Raw genomic sequence first — 27,473 nt, forward strand, 5'->3', positions numbered from 1 at the left:
ATCACCTTCCTCCCCACAGATACATCAGAAATATATCTACACGTGGAACAACTCCTACAGAACACCCATTGAACGCTGGCAGAAGACCTCAGACCTCCCAAAAGGCAAGAAACCCCCCACGTACCTGGTAGGGCAAAAGAAAAGAGAATAAACAGAGACAAAGAATAGGGACGGGCCCTGCACCAGTGGGAGGGAGCTGTGAAGGAGGAAAGGATTCCACATACTAGGAAGCCCCTTCGCGGGTGGAGACTACGGGTGGCGGAGGGGGGAAGCTTCAGGGCCACGGAGGAGAGCGCAGAAACAGGGGTGCGGAGGGCAAAGCGGAGAGATTACCGCACGGAGGATCAGGGCCGACGGGCACTCACCAGCGCGAGAGGCTTGTCTGCTCACCCGCCGGGGCGGGCGGGGCTGCGAGCTGAGGCTCGGGCTTCGGTTGGAGCGCAGGGAGAGGACTGGGGTTGGCGGCTTGAACATAGCCTGAAGGGATTAGTGCACCACGGCTAGCGGGGAGGGAGTCCGGGGAAAAGTCTGCACCTGCCGAAGAGGCAAGAGACTTTTTCTTCCCTCTTTGTTTCCTGGTGCGTGAAGAGAGGGGATTAAGAGCGCTGCTTAAAGGAGCTCCAGAGACGGGCGTGAGCCGCGGCTAAAAGCGCGAAGCCCAGAGACGGGCATGAGACACTAAGGCTGCTGTTGCCGCCACCAAGAAGCCTGCGTGCGAGGACAGGTCACTATCCACACCTCCCTGCCAGGGAGCCTGTGCAGCCCGCCACTGCCAGGTTCCCGGGATCCAGGGACAACTTCCCCGGGAGAACGCATAGCGCGCCTCAGGCTGGTGCAACGTCACACTGGCCTCTGCCGCCGCAGGCCCGCCCCGCACTCCGTGCCCCTCCCTCCCCCCTGGCCTGAGTGACCCAGAGCCCTCGAATCAGCGGCTCCTTTAACCCCGTCCTGTCTGAGCGAAAAACAGACGCCCTCCGGCGACCTACACGCAGAGGCGGGACCAAATCCAAAGCTGAAACCCAGGAGGTGTGCGAACAAAGAAGAGAAAGGGAAATCTCTCCCATCAGCCTCAGAAGCAACGGATTAAATCTCCACAATCAACTTGATGTACCCTGCATCTGTGGAATACCTAAATAGACAACGAATCATCCCAAATTGAGGAGGTGGACTTTGGGAGCAAGATAGATTTTTTTTTCCCCTTTTCCTCTTTTTGTGAGTGTGTATGTGTATGCTTCAGTGTGAGATTTTGTCTGTATAGCTTTGCTTTCACCATTTCTCCTAGGGTTCTGTCCGTCCGTTTTTTCTTTTTTTATTTAAAAAATTTTTTTTCTTCATAATTATTTTTTATTTTCATAACTTTATTTTATTTTATCTTATTTTACTTTATCCTCTTTCTTTCTTTCTTTCTTTCTTTCTTTCTTTCTTTCTTTCTTTCTTTCTTTCTTTCTTTCTTCCTTCCCTCCCTCCCTCTCTCTCTCCCTTTCTTTCTTTCTTTCTTTCTTTCTTTCTTTCTTTCTTTCTTTCTTTCTTTCTTTCTTTCTTTCTACTTTTTCTCCCTTTTATTCTGAGCCATGTGGATGAAAGGCTCTTGGTGCTCCAGCCAAGAGTCAGTGCTGTGCCTCTGAGGTGGGAGAGCCAACTTCAGGACACTAGTCCACAAGAGACCTCCCAGCTCCAAATAATATCAAACGGTGAAAATCTCCCAGAGATCTCCATCTCAACACCAACACCCAGCTTCACTCAACGACCGGCAAGCTACAGTGCTGGACACCCTATGTCAAACAACTAGCAAGACAGGAACACAACCCCACCCATTAGCAGAGAGGCTGCCTAAAATCATAATAAGGCCACAGACACGCCAAAACACACCACCAGATGTGGACCTGCCCACCAAAGGCAAGATCCAGCCTCATCCACCAGAACACAGGCACTAGTGCCCTCCACCAGGAAGCCTACACAACCCACTGAACCAACCTTAGCCACTGGGGACAGACACCAAAAAAACGGGAAATACGAACATGCAGCCTGCAAAAAGGAGACCCCAAACACAGTAAGATAAGCAAAATGAGAAGACAGAAAAACACACAGCAGATGAAGGAACAAGGGAAAAACCCACCAGAACTAACAAATGAAGAGGAAATAGGCAGTCTACCTGAAAAAGAATTCAGAATAATGATAGTAAAGATGATCAACAATCTTGGAAATAGAATAGAGAAAATGCAAGAAAATTTAACAAGGACCTAGAAGAACTAAAGATGAAACAAGCAATGATGAACAACACAACAAATGAAATTAAGAATACTCTAGAAGGGATCAATAGCAGAATAACTGAGGCAGAAGAACGGATAAGTGACCTGGAGGATAAAATAGTGGAAATAACTACTGCAGAGCAGAATAAAGAAAAAAGAATGAAAAGAACTGAGGACAGTCTCAGAGACCTCTGGGACAACATTACACACCAACATTCGAATTATAGGGGTCCCAGAAGAAGAAGAGAAAAAGAAAGGAACTGAGAAAATATTTGAACAGGTTATAGTTGAAAACTTCCATAGTGTGGGAAAGGAAATAGCTAATCAAGTCCAGGAAGCACAGAGAGTCCCATACAGGATAAATCCAAGGAGAAATATGCCAAGACACATATTAATCAAACTATCAAAAATTAAATACAAAGAAAATATATTAAAAGCAGCAAGGGAAAAACAACAAATAACACACAAGGGAATCCCCATAAGGTTAACAGCTGATCTTTCAGCATAAACTCTGCAAGGCAGAAGGGAGTGGCAGGACATATTTAAAGTAATGAAGGAGAAAAACCTACAACCAAGATTAGTCTACCCAGCAAAGATCTCATTCAGATTTGATGGAGAAATTAAAACGTTTACAGACAAGCAAAAGTTGAGAGTTCAGCACCACCAAACCAGCTTAACAACAAATGCTAAAGGATCTTCTCTAGGCAAGAAACAGAAGAGAAGGAAAAGACCTACAATAACGAATCCAAAACAATTAAGAAAATGGGAATAGGAACATACATATCGATAATTACCTTAAATGTAAATGGATTAAATGCTCCCACCAAAAGACACAGACTAGCTGAATGGATATAAAAACAAGACCCATATATATGCTGTCTACAAGAGACCCACTTCAGACCTAGGGACACATACAGACTGAAAGTGAGGGGATGGAATAAGATATTCCATGCAAATGGAAACCAAAAGAAAGCTAGAGTAGCAATTCTCATATCAGACAAAATAGACTTTAAAATAAACACTATTATAAGGAGAAAAAAGGACAGTACATAATGATCAAGGGATCCATCCAAGAAGAAGATATAACAATTGTAAATATTTATGCACCCAACATAGGAGCACCTTAATACATAAGGCAAATACTAACAGCCATAAAAGGAGAAATCGACAGTAACACATCATAGTAGGGGACTTTAACACCCCACTGTCACCAATGGACAGATCATCCAAAATGAAAATAAATAAGGAAACACAAGCTTTAAATGATACATTAAACAAGATGGACTTAATTGATATTTATAGGACATTCCATCCAAAAACAACAGAATACACATTCTTCTCAAGTGCTCATGGAACATTCTCAAGGATAGATCATATCTTGGGTCACAAATCAAGCCTTGGTAAATTTAAGAAAATTGAAATCGTATCAAGTATCTTTTCTGACCAGAATGCTATGAGACTAGATATCAATTACAGAAAAAGATCTGTAAAAAATACAAACACATGGAGGCTAAACAATACACTACTTAATAACGAAGTGACCACTGAAGAAATCAAAGAGGAAATCAAAAAATACCTAGAAACAAATGACAATGGAGACATGACGACCCAAAACCTATGGGATGCAGAAAAAGCAGTTTTAAGAGGGGAGTTTACAGCAGTACGATCCTACCTTATAAAACAGGAAACATCTCAAATAAACAACCTAACCTTGCACCTAAAGCAATTAGAGAAAGAAGAAAAGAACCCCAAAGTTAGCAGAAGGAAAGAAATCATAAAGATCAGATCAGAAATAAATGAAAAAGAAATGAAGGAAACGATAGCAAAGATCAATAAAACTAAAAGCTGGTTCTTTGAGAAGATAAACAAAATTGATAAACCATTAGCCAGACTCATCAAGAAAAAAAGGGAGAAGACTCAAATCAACAGAATTAGAAATGAAAAAGGAGAAGTAACAACTGACACTGCAGAAATACAAAAGATCATGAGAGATTACTACAAGCAACTCTATGCCAATAAAATGGACAACCTGGAAGAAATGTACAAATTCTTAGAAAAGAGCAATCTTCAGAGAATGAACCAGGAAAAAATAGAAAATATGAACAGACCAGTCATAAGCACTGAAATTGAAACTGTGATTAAAAATTTTCCAAGAAACAAAAGCCTAGGACCAGATGGCTTCACAGGCGAATTCTACCAAACATTTAGAGAAGAGCTAACACCTATCCTTCTCAAACTCTTCCAAAATATAGCAGAAGGAGGAACACTCCCTAACTCCTTCTACGAGGCCACCACCACCCTGATACCAAAACCAGACAAAGATACTACAAAAAAAGAAAATTACAGACCAATATCACTGATGAATATAGATGCAAAAATCCTCAACAAAATACTAGCAAACAGAATCCAACAGCACATTAAAAGGATCATACACCATGGTCAAGTGGGGTTTATTCCAGGAATGCAAGGCTTTTTTAATATACGCAAATCAATCAACGTGATACACCATATTAACAAATTGAAAGAGAAAAACCATATGATCATCTCAATAGATGCAGAGAAAGCTTTCGACAAAATTCAACACCCATTTATGATAAAAACCCTGCAGAAAGTAGGCATAGAGGGAACTTTCCTAAACATAATAAAGGCCATATATTACAAACTCACAGCCAACTTCGTCCTCAATGGTGAAAAACTGAAACCATTTCCACTAAGATCAGGAACAAGACAAGGTTGCCCACTCTCACCACTATTATTCAACATAGTTTTGGAAGTTTTAGCCACAGCAATCAGAGAAGAAAAGGAAATAAAAGGAATCCAAATTGGAAAAGAAGAAGTAAAGCTGTCACTGTTTGCAGATGACATGATACTATACATAGAGAATCCTAAAGATGCTACCAGAAAACTACTAGAGCTAATCAATGAATTTGGTTAAGTAGCAGGATACAAAATTAATGCACAGAAATCTCTTGCATTCCTATACACTAATGATGAAAAATCTGAAAGTGAAATCAAGAAAACAGTCCCATTTACAACTGCAACAAAAATATTAAAATATCTAGCAATAAACCCACCTAAGGAGACAAAAGACCTGTATGCAGAAAATTATAAGACACTGATGAAAGAAATTAAAGATGATACAAATAGATGGAGAGATATACCATGTTCTTGGATTGGAAGAATCAACATTGTGAAAGTGACTCTACTACCCAAAGCAATCTACAGATTCAATGCAATCCCTATCAAAGTACCACTGGCATTTTTCACAGAACTAGAACAAAAAATTTCACAATTTGTATGGAAACACAAAGACTCCGAACAGCCAAAACAATCTTGAGAACAAAAAATGGAGCTGGAGGAATTAGGCTCCCTGACTTCAGACTATACTACAAAGCTACAGTAATCAAGACAGTATGGTACTGGCACAAAAACAGAAATATAGATCAATGGAACAGGATAGAAAGCCCAGAGATAAACCCACACACATATGGTCACCTTATCTTTGATAAAGGAGGCAAGAATATACAGTGGAGAAAAGACTGCCTCTTCAATAAATGGTGCTGGGAAAACAGGACAGGTACATGTAGAAGTATGAAATTAGAACACTCCCTAACACCATACACAAAAATAAACTCAAAATGGATTAAAGACCTAAATGTAAGGCCAGACATTATCAAACTCTTAGAGGAAAACATAGGCAGAACACTCTATGACATAAATCACAGCAAGATCCTTTTTGACCCACCTCCTAGAGGAATGGAAATAAAAAGAAAAATAAACAAATGGGACCTAATGAAACTTAAAAGCTTTTGCACAGCAAAGGAAACCATAAACAAGACCAAAAGACAACCCTCAGAATGGGAGAAAATACTTGCAAATGAAGCAACTGACAAAGGATTAATCTCCAAGAGTTACAAGTAGCTCATTCAGCTCAATAACAAAAAAACAAAAAACCCAATCCAAAAATGGGCAGAAAACCTAAATAGACATTTCTCCAAAGAAGATATACAGACTGCCAACAAACACATGAAAGAATGCTCAACATCATTAATCATTAGAGAAATGCAAATCAAAACTACAATGAGATATCATCTCACACCAGTCACAATGGCCATCATCAAAAAATCTAGAAACAATAAATGCTGGTGAGGGTGTGGAGGAAAGGGAACCCTCTTGCACTGTTGGTGGGAATGTAAATTGATACAACCACTGTGGAGAACAGTATGGAAGTTCCTTAAAAAACTACAAATAGAACTACCATATGACCCAGGAATCCCACTAATGGGCATATACCCTGAGAAAACCATAATTCAAAAAGAGTCATGTACCACAATGTTCATTGCAGCTCTATTTACAGTAGCCAGGACATGGAAGCAACCTAAGCGTCCATCATCGGATGAATGGATAAAGATGATGTAGCACATATATACAATGGAATATTACTCAGCCATAAAAAGAAACGAAATTGAGATATTTGTAGTAAGGTGGATGGACCTAGAGTCTGTCATACAGAGTGAAGTAAGTCAGAAAGAGAAAAACAAATACCGTATGCTAACATATATATATATGGAATCTAAGAAAATAAAAAAGTTCATGAAGAACCTAGGGGTAAGACGGGAATAAAGACACAGACCTACTAGAGAATGGTCTTGAGGATATGGGAAGGGGGAAGGGTAAGCTGTGACAAAGTGAGGGAGTGGCATGGACATATATACACTACCAAATGTAAAATAGCTAGTGGGAAGCAGCCGCATAGCACAGGGAGATCAGCTAGGTGGTTTGTGACCACCTATAAGGGTGGGATAGGGAGGGTGGGAGGGAGGGAGACGCAAGAGGGAAGAGATATGGGAACATATGTATATGTATAACTGATTCACTTTGTTATAAAGCAGAAACTAACACACCAGTGTAAAGCAATTACACTCCAATAAAGATGTTAAAAAAAAAAAGAGGAAGGAAGAACAATTGAAGAAATCTCTAATGATAGTTATAGTTACCATTTCATTCTCAAGGACAACCTTTTTCTTTTGTTGCTGTTGTTTAAAATATTGATGCCAATTTTTAATCATAAATATATTTAAATGCTATAAGTCTTACATTTCACAGTTGATACCCAGCATCAAAATTTTCCTGATATCCAAGATATGGGGTTAAGTAATCTTTAAAATGTCTAAAAGTAGATATAAAAATAGAATCCTAATTTACGAATTTGCTAATATTTCTTCCTTGCTACCAACATAACCTATGGATCAATTTTTAGCTGATGAATTGCTGTCAAACAGCCTTGAGGTCAGGGTAGCAATTCCTTCCCCTGATATAAAATATTTACATTCAGTGTGTTGGGTGAGTGATCATCTTTCCAACAGATATGCCTCAACTTTTCTTATTAGTGTTTCTCAGATTCTGAATTAAAACTCTACATCAAGCTTACCTGTCATCATACCCAAAATTTCAATAAAAACTTTAAAATGCACAGGAAGGAGTCGTCATTAGTTACTATGTAAATAAGCAAAAAATAAAACTCTAGCTAAATATATATTCTTCTTGGGCTCAAAGCTCAAGTCAACTATCCATTACATAATTTGTCACACTGTCATTTATATTAGATATACAAAAATGACCTCTATTGATTAGTAAAGAGCCATGAACAACAGTCATCTACAATCCAGGGGATCGTATAAAAGAAAGAAACTTTTTTACCAACCTGGGCTGAGAAACCACAGAAGAAACCAAACCAGAAATGCACAAGTGTGAATGCAAAATTCTTATAGAAGAAATAGCGTAAGAATTTGCACATTCGGAAATAGGACCACCTTCCATGAACAAGGAGAAGCCTTTGGAGGTATCTAAACTGTGCAAATGCGTAGTCGCTGGCTAGGACTGCCTGCAGTCCTTCCTGGCCGCTGATGCCGACACCAATGTGAGCACCTACAAAGGAGAAGAGGGACAGTTTCACTCCCCAAACAAAGACACAACTTCTTTGGGGAACCTATCACTCCTCTTTTTTTAATTTGTTTTTTTATTTTTGGCCACACCACTTGGCTTGCGGTATCTTAATTCCCCGATCAGGGATCAAACCCGGGCCCCCAGCAGTGGAAGCACCAAGTCCTAACCACTGGACCGCCAGGGAATTCCCCTATCACTCTTCTTGTATGTTATTATTTATTCACAGAAACCCATAGCATTTATAACTTTTCCCATATATTATCTCATGAAACACTCATGATAGGTATTTATCCTAGTTTTTCAAAAGAGAAAATTGACACAGAAAGTTCAGTAACTTGAACAAAGTTTTACAATTTGTAAGTGGCAAAGCTGGGACTAAACCTTAGTGTTGGGACTGTGTATCTAATGTTCATTCCTCTACACCATAGCTACTTATTTCTCCAAACAGTGACCAATAACATAAATGATTTAGTTAAAGGTGTTTTCTTTTTTGTTTTTAATGAATGCTAATAATGGTGGATGAATTGAGCCCTAAAAGTATTAATTTCAGAAACACTGGGAAAATTAAATTGCAATGCAATCTCCATTACATATTGCCAAGTGCTGAACCTGGGAGCTCCAGGTCTGCAGCACACCCGTTGAGCAAATGTCCCCTTACTTTTGATCATGCTGACGTCATTGGCTCCATCGCCTATGGCCAAAGTGACAGCATTTCTGTGCTTCTTCACCAGCTCTACTACTTGAGCTTTCTGGAGAGGGGTGACTCGGCAGCAAACCACAGTCTTACACATGCAGGCAAGTTCTAGAAGATCGTTCTTGACATCATTTTCTAGAGCATGGGCCTACGTTATTTTTTTTTTAAATCCACAATAGAACGAGAAATAATAAATGAGAGATGTCATTTGGGAAGCAGATTTCTTGTTTCTCAGCTGATTTCTAAACAGTTTCATTCACTTCAACAAGTCATTGTTGACTCAGGGCCACACAAACAACAAAAGAAAAGAGTATTGAACTCCTACTTAGTGCCAAGGAAGTTTACCATAAAAGTAAAAGACGCAGTGTCCTGTGTTTCTTCCTTGATACATTATCGTGCTGCACTGGAGAGATACAGTTGAATGCCAGAAAGGGTCCGGAATCCACTAAAATAAGGAAAAGCGAAGGCCAGAACCAATCCATCACCTCACCAAGTTTAGAATGAACTACAAAATGATGATTTGTCTGTTCTACATGATGACATTTTTGTTTCCTTTGCACTGTTGTTTTGTATATTTAGTGTTTCTTGTTGTGGTTGTTAATGTGAGAGCAAATGAGAAGCAGATGATCTGGAGATTAGCCCTTGAAGAACATAGCGACTGAAATCAAGAGAGGCCTGTGCAAAGGGTGGCATGCAACCTGTGTCTCAGACAGGGTTCCCCAGCCATTTACACCCTTGCACTTCTTAGACATACCAAAGAAGGACTGAAAAAGAGAACATAATCCTTTGTAATTAAGTACAATTTTTTTCTAGAAAACATCTCTACATTATTTAATAAACACATTAAAAGAAAACAGGAATCCACCTAAACTTAGAGTCATCATTATCTTTGAATGAATCTTTAGTGAGATGTTCACAGCCCACTCACACTCTGGCCCCTATATTCCTTTTGAGTCTGTCTTCTACCACCACCTTCAGGTTTACTCTTTACTCCTGTCAGGCCAAGTTGCTTGTTTCCATAATTTGGCAGGTTCTTTCTTGCCTTTGTGCCTTTGTACTTGCTGTTTCCTCTACCTGAAAACATCACTTCCTCCAGGAAGTCTTCCCTGATTTTCCCATGAGGAACTAAATGTGCTGCTTTGCCTCTATGCTCTCAAAGCACTGTGTCCGGGCTTCCCTGGTGGCGCAGTGGTTGAGAGTCCGCCTGCCGATGCAGGGGACACAGGTTCGTGCCCCAGTCCGGGAAGATCCCACATGCCGTGGAGCGGCTGGGCCCGTGAGCCATGGCCGCTGAGCCTGCGTGTCCGGAGCCTGTGCTCCGCAACGGGAGAGGCCACAACAGTGAGAGGCCCACATACCGCAAAAAAAGCACTGTGTCCATTCCTCCTTATAGTATTTGTCATACCACTGTGAGATTAGCTCTCACCAGATGACAATCCCTAAAACAAGGACTGTGTTCTCTTCACATCCTTATCCTCAGCCTCTAGCACAGTGACCTGGACATGCTTAATGAATGTTAATGGGATGAATGGAAGGATGGGTAAATGAGTATAAAAACATGACTCTAATGCAGAAAATTCTCGTGTCAAAGCCTACAATTCTTAGGGGAAATTGTGAGTTAGCTTTCTCAAATATAATTACCCTCTCTGAAAGAGAAAGTGTGTAACTGGCTGTCTTGCTCAGAATGGTTCCCATCTCTTTCTTTTCTTTTTTCTTTATTATCAACAAGTGAAAAACCTAGACACAGACTGTGAGAAAGAAAGACCCAATTACATTCTGCAAAGCATCAAGATTTGAGCAAATTGGAATCATGATTTTTTTTTAAAAAACTGACCATACTAGTAGAAACACAGTCAATTCTCCTTAAATTAAAAATGACATTTCATGGTTTCATAAGCTTCAGGCTTTGAAGCTGAGGGGGTTCTTGAAGAGTGTCTATCTTAGCTCTTTCTTTCAACAGATTTAGAGACAGAGAGAGAATCTTGTGTGCTATCACCTTAGTACTCTAACTGCCCACACACTGGCCTCTTTGAGCCTGAGGGAAAGTCAAAGCACAAGTCATTTGGGACCCTTTCCCTATTGTGGTTGGTCCCAGGGCAATTCAGCTTGAAGACCGCCAGCTCTAAGTCCCAGCTGACAGGCTTAGAATTTTCAGTTGCTGCTCATTTGTGCAAAGGAGAAGTTCGTGTCATCTGGACAAACTTTCAACTAAGCTTGGCCTGCAACTGAGCTCTGTAACTTTCCATGGTGTAGAAGGCAACACATCATTACGTCTGGAATCCAGCTGGATAACGCTCTAAGCACTAAGAACTAACAGACAGCTGATCACAAGGGGGGGAATACAATATACTCATTTCCAACTTCTTTTGTCCTCTAAGAAACTGTCTACAAGAAGATACGTTTATTTTCCAAACTCCCAAAAGTGGAAAATGATCATCAAAGCCGGAGAAAGATGTGAGATTAGCTCTTTGTGCATATAAATGATAATTTCACTGGAGTACAATCAGAGCTTTTGTTTTCTAAATTAGAAACTCAGAAGAGCTTTTGATATTTGTTCAAGATTTGGAACCTGAACTACATTAAAAGTACAATGCAAGTTTATTCTATTACGACAAGAACCAGATTTCCTAATCAAAGCAAATTGTTTGGCATCGCTCTAAAATGCTGCTATTTAGAAAGACCACTAGAGGTATCTTAATGGCAATAATTTGGTGTGGTAATTATATGAAGGTCAGGTTGCACTCTGCAAATCACAAACATTAGCAAGAGCAATAATTGCAATACATCTATCCAGTTGCATTATTTTAATTAAACAACAGGGAGCTGTGACACTCTCCCTCAGAAAAGCACTTAAACAGTACTGCTAAACGGTCTGTAGTCATTTAGACAAGATTGATATCCTCTGAATTCAGTATTTCTTCAGATCCTCCCCTTCACTGTGGTGGTTCAAGCAATAATGTATGAAATATATATTAGAAGTTTCCCTTTCCTTTGCAAACAGGAAATCAGTGCATATGCCCTATTTCTAGTAGTGTCATTTGTTTTGAATACACAAAAAAAGATTTCATTATGACAGCACAAAAGAAATGATTATTGGGGTGGAGAAAAAGGAACAAAAAGCCTTAAGCAAACTCACCAAACTGTGGCCATTTATGATTAAGGCATAATCCCCTGTTACGGTTTCTTCTACAACTGAGTCCAACTCCAGCGGCTGCTTTTTTTCAAAAACTACATGGCCATTGGAAAAACTTCTGTTTTGTCCAAACAAATTTTCCTTTGCTTTCCTTAAAGGAGAGGGGAGGAAGGCAAATCATAACAAAGTATACAGAGCATACCTATTAACTCTAAGGAGAGACTGGCCTAGAGGTAAATTCATTTCATCACTATTCAGACAGACTGCTGCACGAGATACAGTTTCAGTAAGCTAGCTGGATAATTCTTTGTGATGGGGATACCATAGCAAATTTGCAAATTCCAGGAAGTAGGAGGGTAAACATAAGGAAAACAGATCATCTCGAACATGTTAGATTACCTAAAGGCTACATCATGATCTTGAGCTGGGCTTGAACTAGGTGCTCTTGATAAATTTGATACATAAGGTTACCTGAGCTTCACAGACTTAAGAACCACTGATCTGGCACCTGATGTTGTTAAACAATGGAAAGGGAAAGACTAAAGACAATTGATGAAATCTTCTAGGAATTCCAGGGAATTCTGTATATAAAATAAATTAATCAACTTGTAGAACAATGTAACATGATCCAACTTAAAACGGCAGTCTTCTGAGAAGCACATCTTTTAGAAGTTTGACAATAAAAACAAATAAAGGCATTTACTGAATTGGCATAGTCATTATAACATAATGGAATATTTTAAGTGAAAATTGTACTCATCAGCCGAAACAATAGAATAAATCTTCTGGGAAAGACACTACAGACACCAAAGTGTAGAGGGTAGTTCCAAATGGAAACTCCCTCCAGTGTCCTAGATCTGATCAGCACTAGAATAACCCTGCCCACAACTCAACCATCTCTGCTGCTTAAGAGGAAGATTGTACTGTGACTTAACACCGTTAGAAGTGGCATTTTATTCTTCTCTTCAAGATGGAAAGACAATGCCTTTAAAGGAAGGAAAATTTCCTCTCCGAACCCCTTGGATGACAGGCTCTGAAGTAACATAGGGCAAGCTGACATGACTGCTAGAACTTTCAATCACAACCAGGGAACTACACAGTCGGCGCTCCGAAGTTGAGTGCCAAAGCCAGCCACCAACACTTTAGGCCACAACTAGCATATACGAAACAAGTGCCCAGGAGAGAATGGGGAGTGAGAGACAGGCCAGAAAATGGATGTTTTGTCTTAAAAGCAAAATGAAATGGTTCCCCAAAGACTCATCTTATGTAGAAAGCATTTATTTAAATGGTTTTTTGCTGTGGCTCCTCTGAAAGAAGAGAATGTTCACATTACAAAAGCAGTCATTTTAGCCCTCAGCTTTCTAATTATTTGAAATTGTAACACTAATTTGTTTACAAGTTTTTTTAAAAAAAACATCTTCTGGCTCAACATCTCCTTCTGCTGTCCAGGACCAAAATCACATCCTGCATTTAAGGAACCCAGAGAACCCAAAGGTTACATGCCCTTGGCTCCAGGGATGATATTATACGTTTTAGCAATCAGTTTGCAGAATCAAATAAAAAGATTTATAAAGTCAGAGTGCTATGTGTGAAGTTTAGGGAGTTAAGGAAGGGGGCGGGAGGGAGAACAGACATGAAAAATCATTGTTTTAAGTGGGAGATACAGGGCTTTTGCATCAGATAATCATGTCAGGGAATCCTCCTCACACTCATGAAAATTTACAGTCCATATAATGAAGAAAGCAAGAGAGACAAGTTCCTCCAAAATGAACATTTCTCTGACAGTGTTGCAGAGCTCATAAATTAGGTCCTCAGAAAGCACCAAAGGGCAAACATCTCCTGAAGTTTCCTTTTCAGTAAAGTTCTCACTTGCTGTATAAATGACTCAAACTCTGTTTTCCCCCAGAGAATGAAAGCATTCCAAAGAAGGGTGAAGTTCATGAAAGTATTGGCTGAAATTCTATTTACTTAGGATTTTTTTCCCCTAAACTGTCTTCCTAACATCTCACATGAACCCTTTTCCGGGCAGAAAAGGGACAGTGTTTCCGGCTCTGCTTAAATCCCCACCGCACTCCCTCCAAACAGGCCAGCCCTTTGCCCATGCTCTATAGCTGTCATTTCTTTTTCTTCCTGGAACTTAGCTCTTCAAACACCAGCTGGTCCTCGCCAAACAATTTATTAGGAGGGAAAAAGCGACACATAACTCCCTTCGTGGAATATGAATTATACATTTTTGCAGGCATGATACACAATGCTTTACTACAGAATACAAGTAACAAATGCTAAAACAGAAGACTGCCTGATTTTTCCAAGCTCTGTAATGAAGGGCAGTCTGTTACAATGTTGGCATGCAGAAAGGTATTATCGGTTGAGGCGACTTTGGCATTCACAGCCCCATGCCACCACAAACACAGCAAAGCACAGTTAGGCCCACGTTAGCTTACATGCAATCTATAAAGAAAAGAGATGGTAGGAGAAAGAGTCATTTTTTCAGTCTTAAGGCGCTCTATATTCAAACCTTAAAACGACCTGTTAGAAAATAGATGGAAACCATGACGTCATGTTTAGACAAATACAATTTTGACTTTGATATGAGCATTGGGCTTGAAACCTGGAGATCTGGCTTCAGGCCCAAGGTCTGCCTCTGATATCTCATATGCCCACAGCTGAGCTATCTGACCTCTAGCCACTTGATTAGTCAGTTACAGACCCAGGCGAGAACCCAGGTCTTCAAATTCCTAGCGCTCTGTCTACTGCACCAAAAGGTTTACACATAGTTAGCCACAGGCTGCCTCTAGGTTGGGAAAAAGGCATAGCACTAGAGCACCAGTTAGGGTAAAAGAGTACCCTGCCAACAGTAGAGAAAGGGAGAAAGTACATGAAATTTTGATGTCAAGCCCAAGTTTCATCCCTTATTAACTGTGTGACCTATAAGATACTCTACCCCTGAAGCGGTATCTTTATTAGAATCTAGGGGAATGATACCAGTGAAACACACTGGTTGATACCATTAAGAAAGCTCAGGCAGCTGTACCAGGCTGTACTGGAAGGTCTCCAATATTAGTGAGTACTCTAAAATTTTACAATTTATGATAGAAACTAAACTTACTAAAACATTTTGCCGGGGTGACTAGAAATTGAGAATTAGGAACAAGGTGCATTTTGTTTGGCCTGCATAATGTCTAAAAAGAATCCGTATGAATTTATGGACAACGTGTTGTTCACCTTCACCAACGCCCCAAACATTCCATAATGCCTTGTACAGCCCAGATCACACAACTAATATTTCCTGCCTGGCCCTGGAGCCATTTGCATTTATGAACCCTGCTCATTCAAACAATAACTTTCCATCAAGTAGGTGTGCAAAAAATGCAATATGTATTTTGTTGATTAAAGAGGAAATGTCAGTTCCTAGGTATATCACTAGGATACTACTCAGAAGCAGTAGAGTCACTTCATGGTTTAATTAATTTTCCTAACAATAAAACATGTGCTCAATGCAACAAAAATGAAACATGTAATGGGTTTGCTTGTCAGCCCAAGCAAAATTACATCCTCAGTCTGCTTTTCTTTGGGCAGAAGACATATGTATTGAAGAAATGTAATCAATGCAGTAATATTTGGAGAAAGCATAACAGGGTTTAATTGTAGATTTCTGGGCATGCCCTGAATACTAAAGCAGCTATGGCAGCAAAGTTAACCCAGGACTCAATGTGTCTAAAACATTTTCATGACATTAAATTTGAAACAAGCTGTATGCATGCATGATATGCATGAAACTTACATATCAATGTTTATGAAATAATTGAAACATATTTGACAGGTTTAAATATGAGCATTTAGGTCATTTCCTCCCAATAGTTACTATCACTTAGATCCTCTTCTTCTGATACTTCTTTTTAATGTTTTTGCATGAAAAAGCAAAACTAACCCACTGAACTCAAAGGTGTAACACAAGAAAATTGAGTGGTGTAAATTTATCATTTCAATATTTCATCCCCAAAGCCATGGGTTTAGATATAAGTGGCCAAGATTAGGATTATAGAGAGCAGCACCTCCAGTAATAACTTTTCTTGGATGCTCTTTTTTCCCCATAACATAAAGCAACTGTATACTATAAATGTATTGATTCTTCTCATACAGAATTTTCTATCATTCATTGCCTCTCTGTTGTAGAGTCTCAGAATGGGGTAATCTCCAAATCTGAATTGAAATAAACATTATTTGCCAGCAAGTTAAACAAGGTGGCCTCAAGAGTCCTGAAAGAATTAGTCTAGATGGAAAATCTTTACTTTTTTCCCTCCTCACTAAAAAAAATGGAGATAATCTTTTGGCTTTTTTCCTAATTGTAAAAGTATTGTATGGACACTATTACAACTTCAGATAACACAAAGAGCCATAAAGAAGAAAGCAAACATGATCCATAATTGTATCACCAAGAGAGAACAACTGTACGTATATGTTCTCAAGAACTTGATGTGGAGGTAGGTAGGTAGATATGGATATAGATGTATAGTGTTTTATATGTATACATACATAGATACATATATACTTTTTTAAAAAAATGGATAATGTTATGCATGAAATTTCATAAACTCATTTTTCACTTAAATATATCGTGGACATCTTCCAATGTCAAAAAACACATAATCACTTTTAAGACTGGATAGTATCTCACTCCATCTATATATCATAGTACTTAACAAAATCCCTGTGGCTGGGTATTTGCGCAATTTCTAATTTTCTATTCATAATCGATGCCACAATATGTATGTATGTATACAAACACACACACGTACACACACACATACATTTGTCCATTTATTTTTCTTAAGGACAATTCCTAGAAGTAAGAATCATTGGGTCAAAACTGTGCACATACATGATTTTGAAATATACTGCTAGTTCACCGTCTAGAAAGTTTCTACCAACTTACACTCCCAACAACAGTATATAGGAATTCATATTTCTCCACATTCCTTCCATGTAATGACAGTTATGTCACCTACTTAGTCAACCACATGTGGCTGGATAAAATCTTGAGAAATTAACTTCGGTTCCCCACCCCTTGCAATTACCACGGCCACCACAGGTGACCCTCTCTGTTTACTCCGAAACATACCTTGCCTCGGGGGATCTGACAGGGCCAAATACAGAGAAAACAAAAGTCAAGATTTTGTTTTCTGAGTACCAAAATGGACTCCTGAAACTCATAGCAGCATTGTCATCCTGAATTCCAGCAATCTGGAATTCCACTAATTGGGCTTTTTGAGAGGGAAAAGTTTCTTCAAGTGTCAAAAAACTAATCCTTAAAGGAATCAGGGCATAAACTGTTGCCCTAAGCAACAGACTAGAAAAAAATGACTTCTTTTCTCCATTTCCCATCCAGCCTAGAGGAGAGGGACTTTGAAGAGGAGGTTAGATGCTCGTGAATCACTAAAACAAGCCTGGGTGCTGACCCACACCCTGGACTGGGAGTGGATAATGGAATTCTCAGATAAGTTTTTGGGAATCTGAGTATGGACGCGTTGCCACTGACGCATGGTGACATGGAGGGTAGTAGAAGAAAGAGAGGTAACCATGTGAGAGCACGTCTCAGACACAGAGAGGTAAGGAAGAGCCCCTAAACTTCCATGTTTCCTCAGGAGGATGCGGAAGTCAGCCAACAGGGACAGCCAGCAACCCAGAGACCAGAGACCAGACAGGGACACAGAAATGGGAAGTGCCAGAGGCCACAGGATAGACGCTGAGGAACAGTGACAGGTAAGGCAATTGCACATCCTAGACGTGAACTAAATTTACCCGGAGTGCCTAACTTAATTGTTCTGTCATCAGGCAGAAAAGGGGTTCAAGTTCAGTTTTAGAAAATTTAATGAGTTTCTCTTCTTGCACAGCTCAGTGTATTCCAGGCTGTGAAGTCAGACAAGCTAGAAATGACAGAGCCTCCTTCTGCATCTCTTCGCATCAAGTCGAATTCCAAGTCCTACCCATTCTACCTCCGAAACAGCTATCAATTTCATTCCACTTTTTCCTTGCCCGTTCTTACCACCTCGCTGCCTTAGTTCGACCCTCATCATCCCTAAACTTAAGTATTGTATTCCAACAGCTTCCTCATCCATCTACCCATCCCATTCATTTTCTGTCAAACATACTTCATCTATCCTGCCACTACCGTGTTATTTCTAAAGTGCAAAATTGGATTTGTCTCTTGTCTGCTTAGAAGTCCTCTCCATCCATCCAGTACCTTCAGGATAAAGTATATTCACTTCGGCTTATCACTCAATCTATCACCACTTCATCTCTGAAAAATTATCCCCGCCCATAACTCTGTAGTACACTCCAGCTACAACTTGACAGGTTGCTCCTGGAATATAACATATCTTTCACATCTGTATGCCTTTGTGTGTGCTGTTCCATCAACCTGCAATATTATTATTCAATGTAATCAACAGAGAAAGAGGATCCATAAAATTTGTAATGGGAGTCAGCATGTTGTTTTCAGTATCTTAAGAAGGTTAATGAAAAGTGTAGAATTTTCTATGATAAGAACGTAGAGACTCCCTACGTTTTTAAAGTTTTATCTTCCTTTCAGCTACCTTACATCAACCTGGTGTAAAAAACTGCTATATCACACTGGTTAGAAGCTGTGACTGAAGATTATGTGTGTCTTTGCCAAATAAAAATTAGGAATTCTAATTAACTGTGACTGATATAATTTTATTATTATTATTGATATGATTTTAATAATAGACTCCATAGGGTCTATTGGGGAAATATTTTTAAAAATTAGTCCTTTTTGGTGGAAAGATTGAGAACAATGGCTGAAGAAAGAGGGCAAGAGGAAGGGAGGGAGTGGAAAGAGAGGAGGGAAGGCAAGAAGGATGCTCACTGAATAGCCATAAAGCTTTATGTTCTTACATTAATCCCCCAAATAAAATAATTTACAAGGTAGGTATTTGTGTGTTTTTCCATTTTACAAATGAGGAAACCAAACAAAGGGTGGTTGAATAGCATCTCAAAAGTCACTTAGCCAGCCAGGAGCATGAAGACAAGATTCCAACTTGGCTCCAGTTAACACAGAGCCTGTACTCTTCCTCTTACACCTGCTCTCTCTCCCTGAAATCCATTCTGCTCTAGTTGCTAACCTGGTGTCTGACCTCAAGTGAAGCAGCCATGTGCCTCAACGACTGCACTTTTTATATTAGCTATTTAAGGAGAGTAAGAATACACCCAAGGTGTGTTTAGAGAGACACGTGACACGTGAGTGGGTGCACAGGCTCTGGGGCCACGCTGCCTAGATTCAACCCCAGCTGAACCACTGACTGGCTGTGAAACTTTGGGCACATTACTTACCCTATGTGTGTCTCAACTCCCTAATCTGTAAATCAAGGATAATGATAACACCTTCCACTGGGTTGCTTTGAGAATGAAACAAGAGAATACATGTCTACTGCTTACCATAGGGTCCCAGGCACTACCTCAAAGCATTTAGCAATAGGCTCGTTAGAATCTTGATCTGTTCACATCTATCCTCCTTCAGCAAGAGTTAAATTCCCCCCAAAACAAAAAGTCATTTAAAGAAAAAGATTTTCTTGAGGTAAAAATTTTAATTACTATTAATTATTAAATAAATTGTTAATATTTTCCCAATAGACCCTATGGACTCTCTTGTTAAACTTATAGAAATAATAATAATAAAATTATGTCAGTAATCATGAGATTTCCCAACTCATATGCAGTCTCCAGTCATAGCTTCTAACCAGCATGATACAGCCATTTTCTACAGTGAGTAAGGCAATGTAAAACGGTTGGGAGATTTCATCTATAAGTATCAAGTGGGGTGCTGACAGTTAAGGCTTCCTTTCTTTTCAAAGTTCAGGAACAAAAGTTAAACGATGGAGGCACGTGAAGGAAGCCCATCGTGCCCCACTGCTGTGCTGAGGTGGCTGTGTTAGCCCCTCGAGACTGTAGCAAAAGCGGCAAAGCAGTTGGCCTCTAAGCCATTTGGCCAGACCCAGAGTGGGCTGAGTTTAGAGAAGCTCCTACCAGCGCCAGCAAGCAAAAATTGTTATAAGGCAGCACTTTCTGAAGTTCTGGGGAAATAATTAGGCAGACTTTTAAAATGTTCTTCTTCAAAGGGGATTTTCCTCTTTCTCAACTATCAGATTTTCCTTTCCCCTCCCCCTCCCTCTGTTCCTTTCCTCCTTCCTCTAGCACTTACCTGAGTTCTTCTCTGACCTCCACAGCTGTGTTCCCTGCTATGATGAACACATCATGCATGTCATCAGTCAGCATGTTGCAGGCATAGCCAATATTGATGGCAGTTTCTGATACATAATAAAGCCGACTTCAGTTAGAACATTACTTAATAACGTAAGTACCTTTTCATAAAAGTTTTGAGGCCCTTGCTCTATTTCCTTATAGCCTACAGGCCTCCTTAACTTCAAAGAGAGCATGATCGGTGAGGAAATACAAGAAGCCCAGGGAGAAATTCAAAGATTTGTTAAATCCATGGAGAAATAGCAACATCTGTGAATCCTCAGCATTCTCATCTAGTTTTTAAAAAAACTTTTTGATTCCCAAAATGAGTACTCATGAAAATATCCCAAGATCTTGTGATTAGTAAAATGTATACATTTAAAAAATTTTACCAGAAGTCTCAAATACTGCCTTTAGAGAGCTGAAATACTAAACTTAGCTATTATTCAATCTGATATAATAGACAAATTGAAAAAAAACTCACAAAAAGTTCAGTTGAACAGCAAAAATGATCTTACAAAATTTTTTAGTTCTTCCACATGCAACATTGCCATATTTCCATTAAGTGAACAGAAATTTGGAATTTGTCTATCACCTCAAAAAAAACCAGGACTGCTGCTACTAGATAACTAGAGTATTACATGATATTGACTAGACCTTCCTCTAATTTTGTAGAAATGGAGCCTAGGATAGTTAAGTACCCCCTTTCATCTGCAATATAATCATCTGATTCTAATTTTACTGAGTCGTTAGACTTCAGCGAATTCTATAGAATCATTAGGTTTGTCCTAAGTCAAGGAGGACAATTGATAAAACCTCACAATGTCCTTTGTAGAAACCGCAGAAATGAAAGCTAAACAGTAAACTTGTGGATATTCATAACTAATTGAACAGCTGTACCCACTGATCAACATCAAACTCTAGGAAGTCTAATAACACAACACAGAGCTCGACTCTCTATGGTTTATCTTTTGTAATCAGTGATTTGAGTAAACATATAGAGAACTGATTTATCATATCTGCAAATACTCCAATGTTCTAAAAAAGTTAGATAGAATCTTAAAAACATGTGTGCCACTTAACTGAATATTTCTGGTCCACTGATGGCCCAGCAGAAAATCATTTTTGTTTTAACCACTGCTAGCAATAGATCCAAAATGTATTGATCCCCTTTTCTTTCTTAGGAAACACAGTATTCTGAACATAATGACTCTTTCTCTGATGACTTGGCATATTGTCATGCCTGAAAGTGGGTCAGCTCTCCTTGTACAACTGCATGGGCAGTCCTGGAATCAGCCAGGTTGCACTGGTACAGCTGTGGTAGTTGTTAAAATACCAAAATATTTCCATACCAGCTGATAAACAGCTGCTTCCTTGAGACTCTCCAAAGCCTACCCCTCCTCTAAGATTCCCAAACCTTCCTACCATGAAGAAACTAAAGAAGTAATGCTGAGGTCTCCAATGTCCTGCTTCAGAGCTGTGCCACTCCCTCTCCTAACCAGGAGCAGTGCACATACAAACCAATAGTTCAACATTTTTAATACCATTGTTGCCTACGGGTATAACTATTATTTTTAAGAGGCAATTGAGCTGAAACTCAACTGGCCGCAGGGTATACTATAGAAGATATTTTGTTAGTTTGATAGTAAATTCTTGCAATATATGAGCTTTCCTTTTTGTATTTCAACTCTTTCCTATGCGGAGGACCGGGCAAATGTCTCCTTAATTAAGCTTTCTGGTTAATTAAAATTTCACCACAGAAATTATTGCCCCCTTGTCAAAACATCATCATCTATTTTCAAATTACCTTGTTTGTCTCCTGTTAGGACCCAGATCTTAATATTGGCTAGTGATAAGCTTGTAACCGTTTCAATAACACCCTCTTGTAACTTATCTTCTACAGCAGTTGCACCTAGTAGCTTCATTAAAAAAGAATACCTCACGTTAATGCATGCAAAAAATACCCATAACATCCACAGCTTTCAATCACAGAGTTTAGAGGTCAAGGGACATGAATTGAAGATGGAGCGTATGATGCACTGATATAACAAGCATCCTATTATGTACAGAGGTGGGCTGGGAAGGACCCTAGAAGGAGGTTCCCTAATCAAGGCAACTGATGGGCATTCCAATTAGGGCAGAGATCCTGGGAGTTAGAATTTACATGAGGGATCTGATATGCTCAGATAACATATTAGGATAATATGATAATATGGACTTCTAAGGACTTAAGAATCCCCCAGTTATATTAACATGGAAGGGTACAAAGGAGAGCCCTCATCTCAGAGTCAGGATCACAAAAAAACTAGAGCCATTCTCTTAAATTAACAAACCATCAGATGCCATAAACTAAAAAGTGAAGGTTCTTGTGCAACATTTCATCCAAAGATGAGCAAGGTGTGCTCCCTAATGCCTCACAATAGCTAAGCATTCTGGCCACTAGGGCCTCAGGGAAGAGTGGTTTCTAGAATATATCACACTCTGGACAGTACAGATATCATCAGAATCTCATGGGTCTAGGATGGTTTACAGCTACAGCCCCACTCTTCATGGCAAGTTTCCCTGCTCTAAAAAGGTGGGTTATAAAGCATGGAGGAAAAAAAAAAACACACATAACATCAAACAAAACATGACATACCAGAGGCTGACAAAGAATAGGGAGTCTACTACCTTCTACTCTTGGGGGACTTCCAATTGCACAAGCTACTGTTAATAGAAATAATCCTCTGGCCATATGTGGCAAGCTCAAAGTCAACATATAAAGCATGATTCATTGTTTGAAAGAGTAACATCTGCTGTGTGCAAGATGATTTAGCCAATGGATTATTCCCATGCTAGATCTCTAAACACATATTATCCCTTCTGTAAACACAAACCATCATGCTTCTAAACTCATACCATCAAATCCCTTTCGATTTCTTCATACAGCCCTGCTATCCGTTCATCCCTCTCATCTACGGCAGCGTTTGCATCTTCAAGCATCTTGTGCCACTCTTTGAAGTACTTGTCATCCAGATCTCTGTATGCGATGGCCAAGGTTCGAAGGCCTTCTCCTGCAAATTCCTGCCAGGGCAGACGGAGACTTAGGAACCATCCCAAAGCAATAATCACAGCAATAAAACAACAATGACAATAATAGGTAAGAAGTTTTGCACTCAAATTTATTTTCTCTCAAGAGCACTACTTATTCATCCTGACCTCGAACTTTCTAATCCCCTTGGAAAGGGGAGATGATATTTTTATTTTGTGTTTTTTTTGGTTGAAACATTCAAGGGACCTAGCATTCCCCCTTAAGACTGCTGAAATGCCCTCTGAAGGGTCCTAGTTGAGAGGTGATCAATGGTGCCCATGACTTGAGATAACAATTTGAAGCAACATATTCGTTTCTAACCTATCCCCTGCCTGAAGGAAGCACTGCTGGTAATGTGAGGGACCCAGCCTGTTTCAAGGCCTATGGCCCTTGGCTTTTAGGGGAGAAGAAAGAACCCTCAGAGGAGCCATAGCTCTCAAATCAAAGGTAGGAGGCTCTCTCAAGGGGCTGCAGCATGACATCTCACCAAAATCTTGTCACCTTCCTCCTAATAATACAGCCACATCTAAAATTAACTCTGTCCTACTTGAGTTTATGTTTGAAATTTTCCATAATAAAATACATTTATTCAATAATAGATGAATAAATAGATGTCAGGTGATAGAAATTTAAGGATATAAATTAAAGTTATAATAATAACTCTAGGGGAAAAGTGAGAGAGAAAGGCAGAAAAGTTTAATATAAATGCTGGCTTCTGGGAAGTAGTACTAGAAATGGAGGCTGACTTTTACTTTTCAACCTAGAACTTCTGTAAATCTTTTTTTGTTATATTAAGGCCTAATTTTAATAATAAAACTGTTTGAAAGTTTAAAGAGACAGTCAAGTCCAGTTAGTTTTTTAAAAAATCATTATTTTTCTAGAAACTATTTTCTATGGAGTTAGTATTTAATAATAGGTCAAATTTATCAGAGGATGATACTCTTCATTTAGTGTCTCAGGAAGCCAACAATCTTAAATTATACCTCTAGTGCTTTATGCTTCTAACATGAAAATAAATAAATAAAAATAGGAGGCTGGTAGTTGCTAAGTGTTTCACACAGCTGCAATAGCTAGAAACATATGTTGAATGCTTGTGAATGCTAAAAACCTCCCACTTTGCCTAGGCCTCTGGTGGTCATTTTATGGGCTGCCACACTGTAAGCGTTTTCATAACCATTTCTGCTCCTTTGGGCACTGCCACAGAGCATGTCTTCTCTGTTGTGTTCTGGCTTATGAGACAGACACAGGTTTGCAATCAAGCATATATTAAACCATGACACACCCTAATTAGGTAAATGGAAAGAAAAGTCAGTGCATACTGCGGTGATGTGGTTTACCCCAGAGAGACCATGAGAAAAATTATCCAAATTTATCTCGTAGGCAGTTGGTAGCACTTTGGATGTTGCAATCACATTGTACAAGCCCTCCTCCAAGACCACCACTGGGTCCCCTACTGATCTGAAAATCTAGTTACTGCCTTTTATAAGGATCTTTTGTCCTCATAATTTGCACAAACACTTCTTTGACTTTAACTTTTTTTTTTAACATCTTTATTGGAGTATAATTGCTTTACAATGGTGTGTTAGTTTCTGCTGTAAAACAAAGTGAATCAGCTATATGTATACATATATCCCCATATCTCCTCCCTCTTGCGTCTCCCTTGCAACCCCACTGGGCATTACAGTGCCTTTCTCTTTGTTCTGCACAGCAGTGAATCAACTCTAAGATGACACTACAAAAGGGGACAGATGATTTAAGTTATTTAATTAGTGCACGAAACACAAGTTGAATTCTAAATGAACACTTCAACAAGGTCGTTTCCTATCATTAAACAATTCAAAAATCAATAATTAAATATAAATTTAAAACCGCAGAATTTAGAATAAAGTGAATGAAGCGAAAGCAAGTCAAATTGATACTACCTGGAAAATAAATCTTTTGCATAGAAATATAAAAAGATCAAATTTGGCTTCCCATACTTTAGCATGAAAATCCAGGGCCTTGGTGTTTGAGCAATGGCAAAATCAAATACTTATGATTCCAATGTTGTTTCCATAAAAAAAAAAAAATTAAAAGACCATGCTAGCCTTCTGGAAAAGATTAAAAGAAAATCAAGAATGCTCTATTGGAAAGACAAAAACAATAGCTATGTTTGTAACCAATATTACCAGACCATCATTCTTTAAACTTAAAGTCAGCCAGAGTTTTTTTATTTGTTTGTTTGTTTGTTTAAAGATTCAGGGAATGTTTTATATTAAATATACGGCTTGGCAAAGAAAATGAATCCTCAATAGTTGTTTTCTTTCTTTTTTTGGAAGTTTAAAAAAATTTTTAATCTTTTTTTAACATCTTTATTGGAGTATAATTGCTTTACAAAGTTGTGTTAGTTTCTGCTGTATAACAAAGTGAATCAGCTATACGTATGCATATATCCCCACATCCCCTCCCTCTTGCATCTCCCTCCCACCCTCCCCATCCCACTCCTCAATAGTTTTTTAAAGGAGAGAAACCAAGGAGGAAATAAGAGTTTTGAGCAATTGCCCTTACATTTCATATTGGGTTAAACAGAACCTCAAACAGATAGAGAGAGCCTTGAATCTCAGATTTAAATCAAATAATGTTCATATTAATTCACAGACCCTTACTCTTTTGCAAAAAAAAAAAAGGTGTGCCAAAGACCATCCCTGCTCCCTTTACAAAGCTTGTGGAAAGAAACTATGCATAGTCTTAGGATATATGCATTTGGTAACTTCAACCTAGGGAACACTAGTGACTCATCATGACTTATGACCCGAATAAAAGAACCCTTAGAGGAGAAAGTTGGCTACAGAGATTATTTCCCCCTCACCATATAAACACGACCCTGAACTATTCCCTGGAGGTAACCATAAGAGATTCCATTAGTACCAGACACATCAGAACCCAAGGGAAAGCAACCCTCCTGTTCCTCTTCCCTAAACCAGTCCAGTCACCCAGGTGAAACAGTCCCCAGCTGTAGGGAGGTTAGAGCAGGTTACCCTTGGGGTCTTGAGTCTTCTGGCCGGAGTTCAGGAGCCCACACTCAGTGGCTACTTCTCAGCTGCTGTGTGTTAATCCACCTGCGGTGAGACTGACCAGACTCTCAGCAGGGTAGGGGGTAAGTCCACGTGGCAGCTTCTAAACATTCACTGGCACAGTTTCCTGTGGAACCGTTCTTCACATGCTTTCTATTTCAGAAGTCAGATCATTTAACTGATATTTTAAAAATAAGACCTAACCATAGGAAGCAGCCAAAGGGCCACCGTGCTAACCTTATGACAGAGGCACTTACACTGAGATGGTCTGACGTCAAGGTCAGGAGGTCTTCGTTGGATGGATGAAGTCTTTCAAACAGAATAGTGTCTGCTCCTTTGGAATAAAGCTTTATCTGTCCTTCTGGGTTTCGAACTGAAAGAAAAGTTGGGAAAGTAGATTATATTCGGTGAAATCCATCAAAACTTGACTGTCCCTGGGCTCTAGCCAGGCAAGTTGGAAATGGGCATGTTTTAGCCACTAGTAAAGTATTCAGTGCCTTTGGTTAAAAGGTCATTACCCAAGTCACTTGGCTTTACTCCTGTTTTATTAACTTAGAATTATTCTATCTACAGGAAAAAGTGTTTTCATTCTGATGTGTACAGCCTTGTTATTTTCCTTGACTACTATTTCTGAAGGGCTGATACATTTAAATTAAGCCTTTTTTATTGAGCAGAACTGAGAGCTTTTTTTTGCCTGTCTCCTAATGTGAAATTCAAGACTGACTGTAGGAATCAGCTATCAGTGTCATGCCAAATGATCTCCATATGGAACTCTAGCCATTCAAAGCCATGGTTTATGCATTAGTTCGCAGTCCTTGCTGACATATTTCTTCACCCCCTTTACTCCTTGGAAAAGCCCTTTCATTCTTGGGTCACAATCCTGGCTACAAGCACACTTCACAGGGGGCTTTCAAAATTAAAGTTTCTGTCTTCCTCCCACAGGAAGTCTGTATTAGTAGGGCTGTGTTTTTAACCTGCCCCCCAGGTTTGGGAATGACAGCCTTGACTAGGCTCCAATCCCTCATCTCCAATCCTTGTGCCCACCCCTGGCTGTTGCACATATTGCTGT

At 39.4% G+C, this 27,473-nt stretch overlaps 1 protein-coding gene across 10 annotated transcripts in view; it reads right to left on the reverse strand.

Annotated features, from left to right (window-relative positions):
* ATP8B4 (ATPase phospholipid transporting 8B4 (putative)) overlaps positions 1–27,473 on the reverse strand; it is a 265,509-nt gene that overhangs the window by 41,831 nt on the left and 196,205 nt on the right. For 9 of the 10 annotated variants that reach the window (XM_073800972.1, XM_073800971.1, XM_073800970.1 and 6 more), the window contains 7 exons: positions 26,662–26,777; positions 23,180–23,344; positions 22,089–22,200; positions 20,244–20,349; positions 12,026–12,173; positions 8,854–9,037; positions 7,954–8,177 (listed from right to left, as the gene is read on the reverse strand). In XM_073800972.1, coding sequence (XP_073657073.1) covers positions 7,954–8,177; positions 8,854–9,037; positions 12,026–12,173; positions 20,244–20,349; positions 22,089–22,200; positions 23,180–23,344; positions 26,662–26,777 — 1,055 coding nt within the window. The remainder of the gene's footprint in view (positions 1–7,953; positions 8,178–8,853; positions 9,038–12,025; positions 12,174–20,243; positions 20,350–22,088; positions 22,201–23,179; positions 23,345–26,661; positions 26,778–27,473) is intronic. The other variant, XM_073800975.1, reaches the window with a different exon arrangement.

The sequence above is a fragment of the Tursiops truncatus genome, chromosome 2 (assembly GCF_011762595.2).
Source record: "Tursiops truncatus isolate mTurTru1 chromosome 2, mTurTru1.mat.Y, whole genome shotgun sequence".
In the NCBI taxonomy this organism is placed as follows: domain Eukaryota; kingdom Metazoa; phylum Chordata; class Mammalia; order Artiodactyla; family Delphinidae; genus Tursiops; species Tursiops truncatus.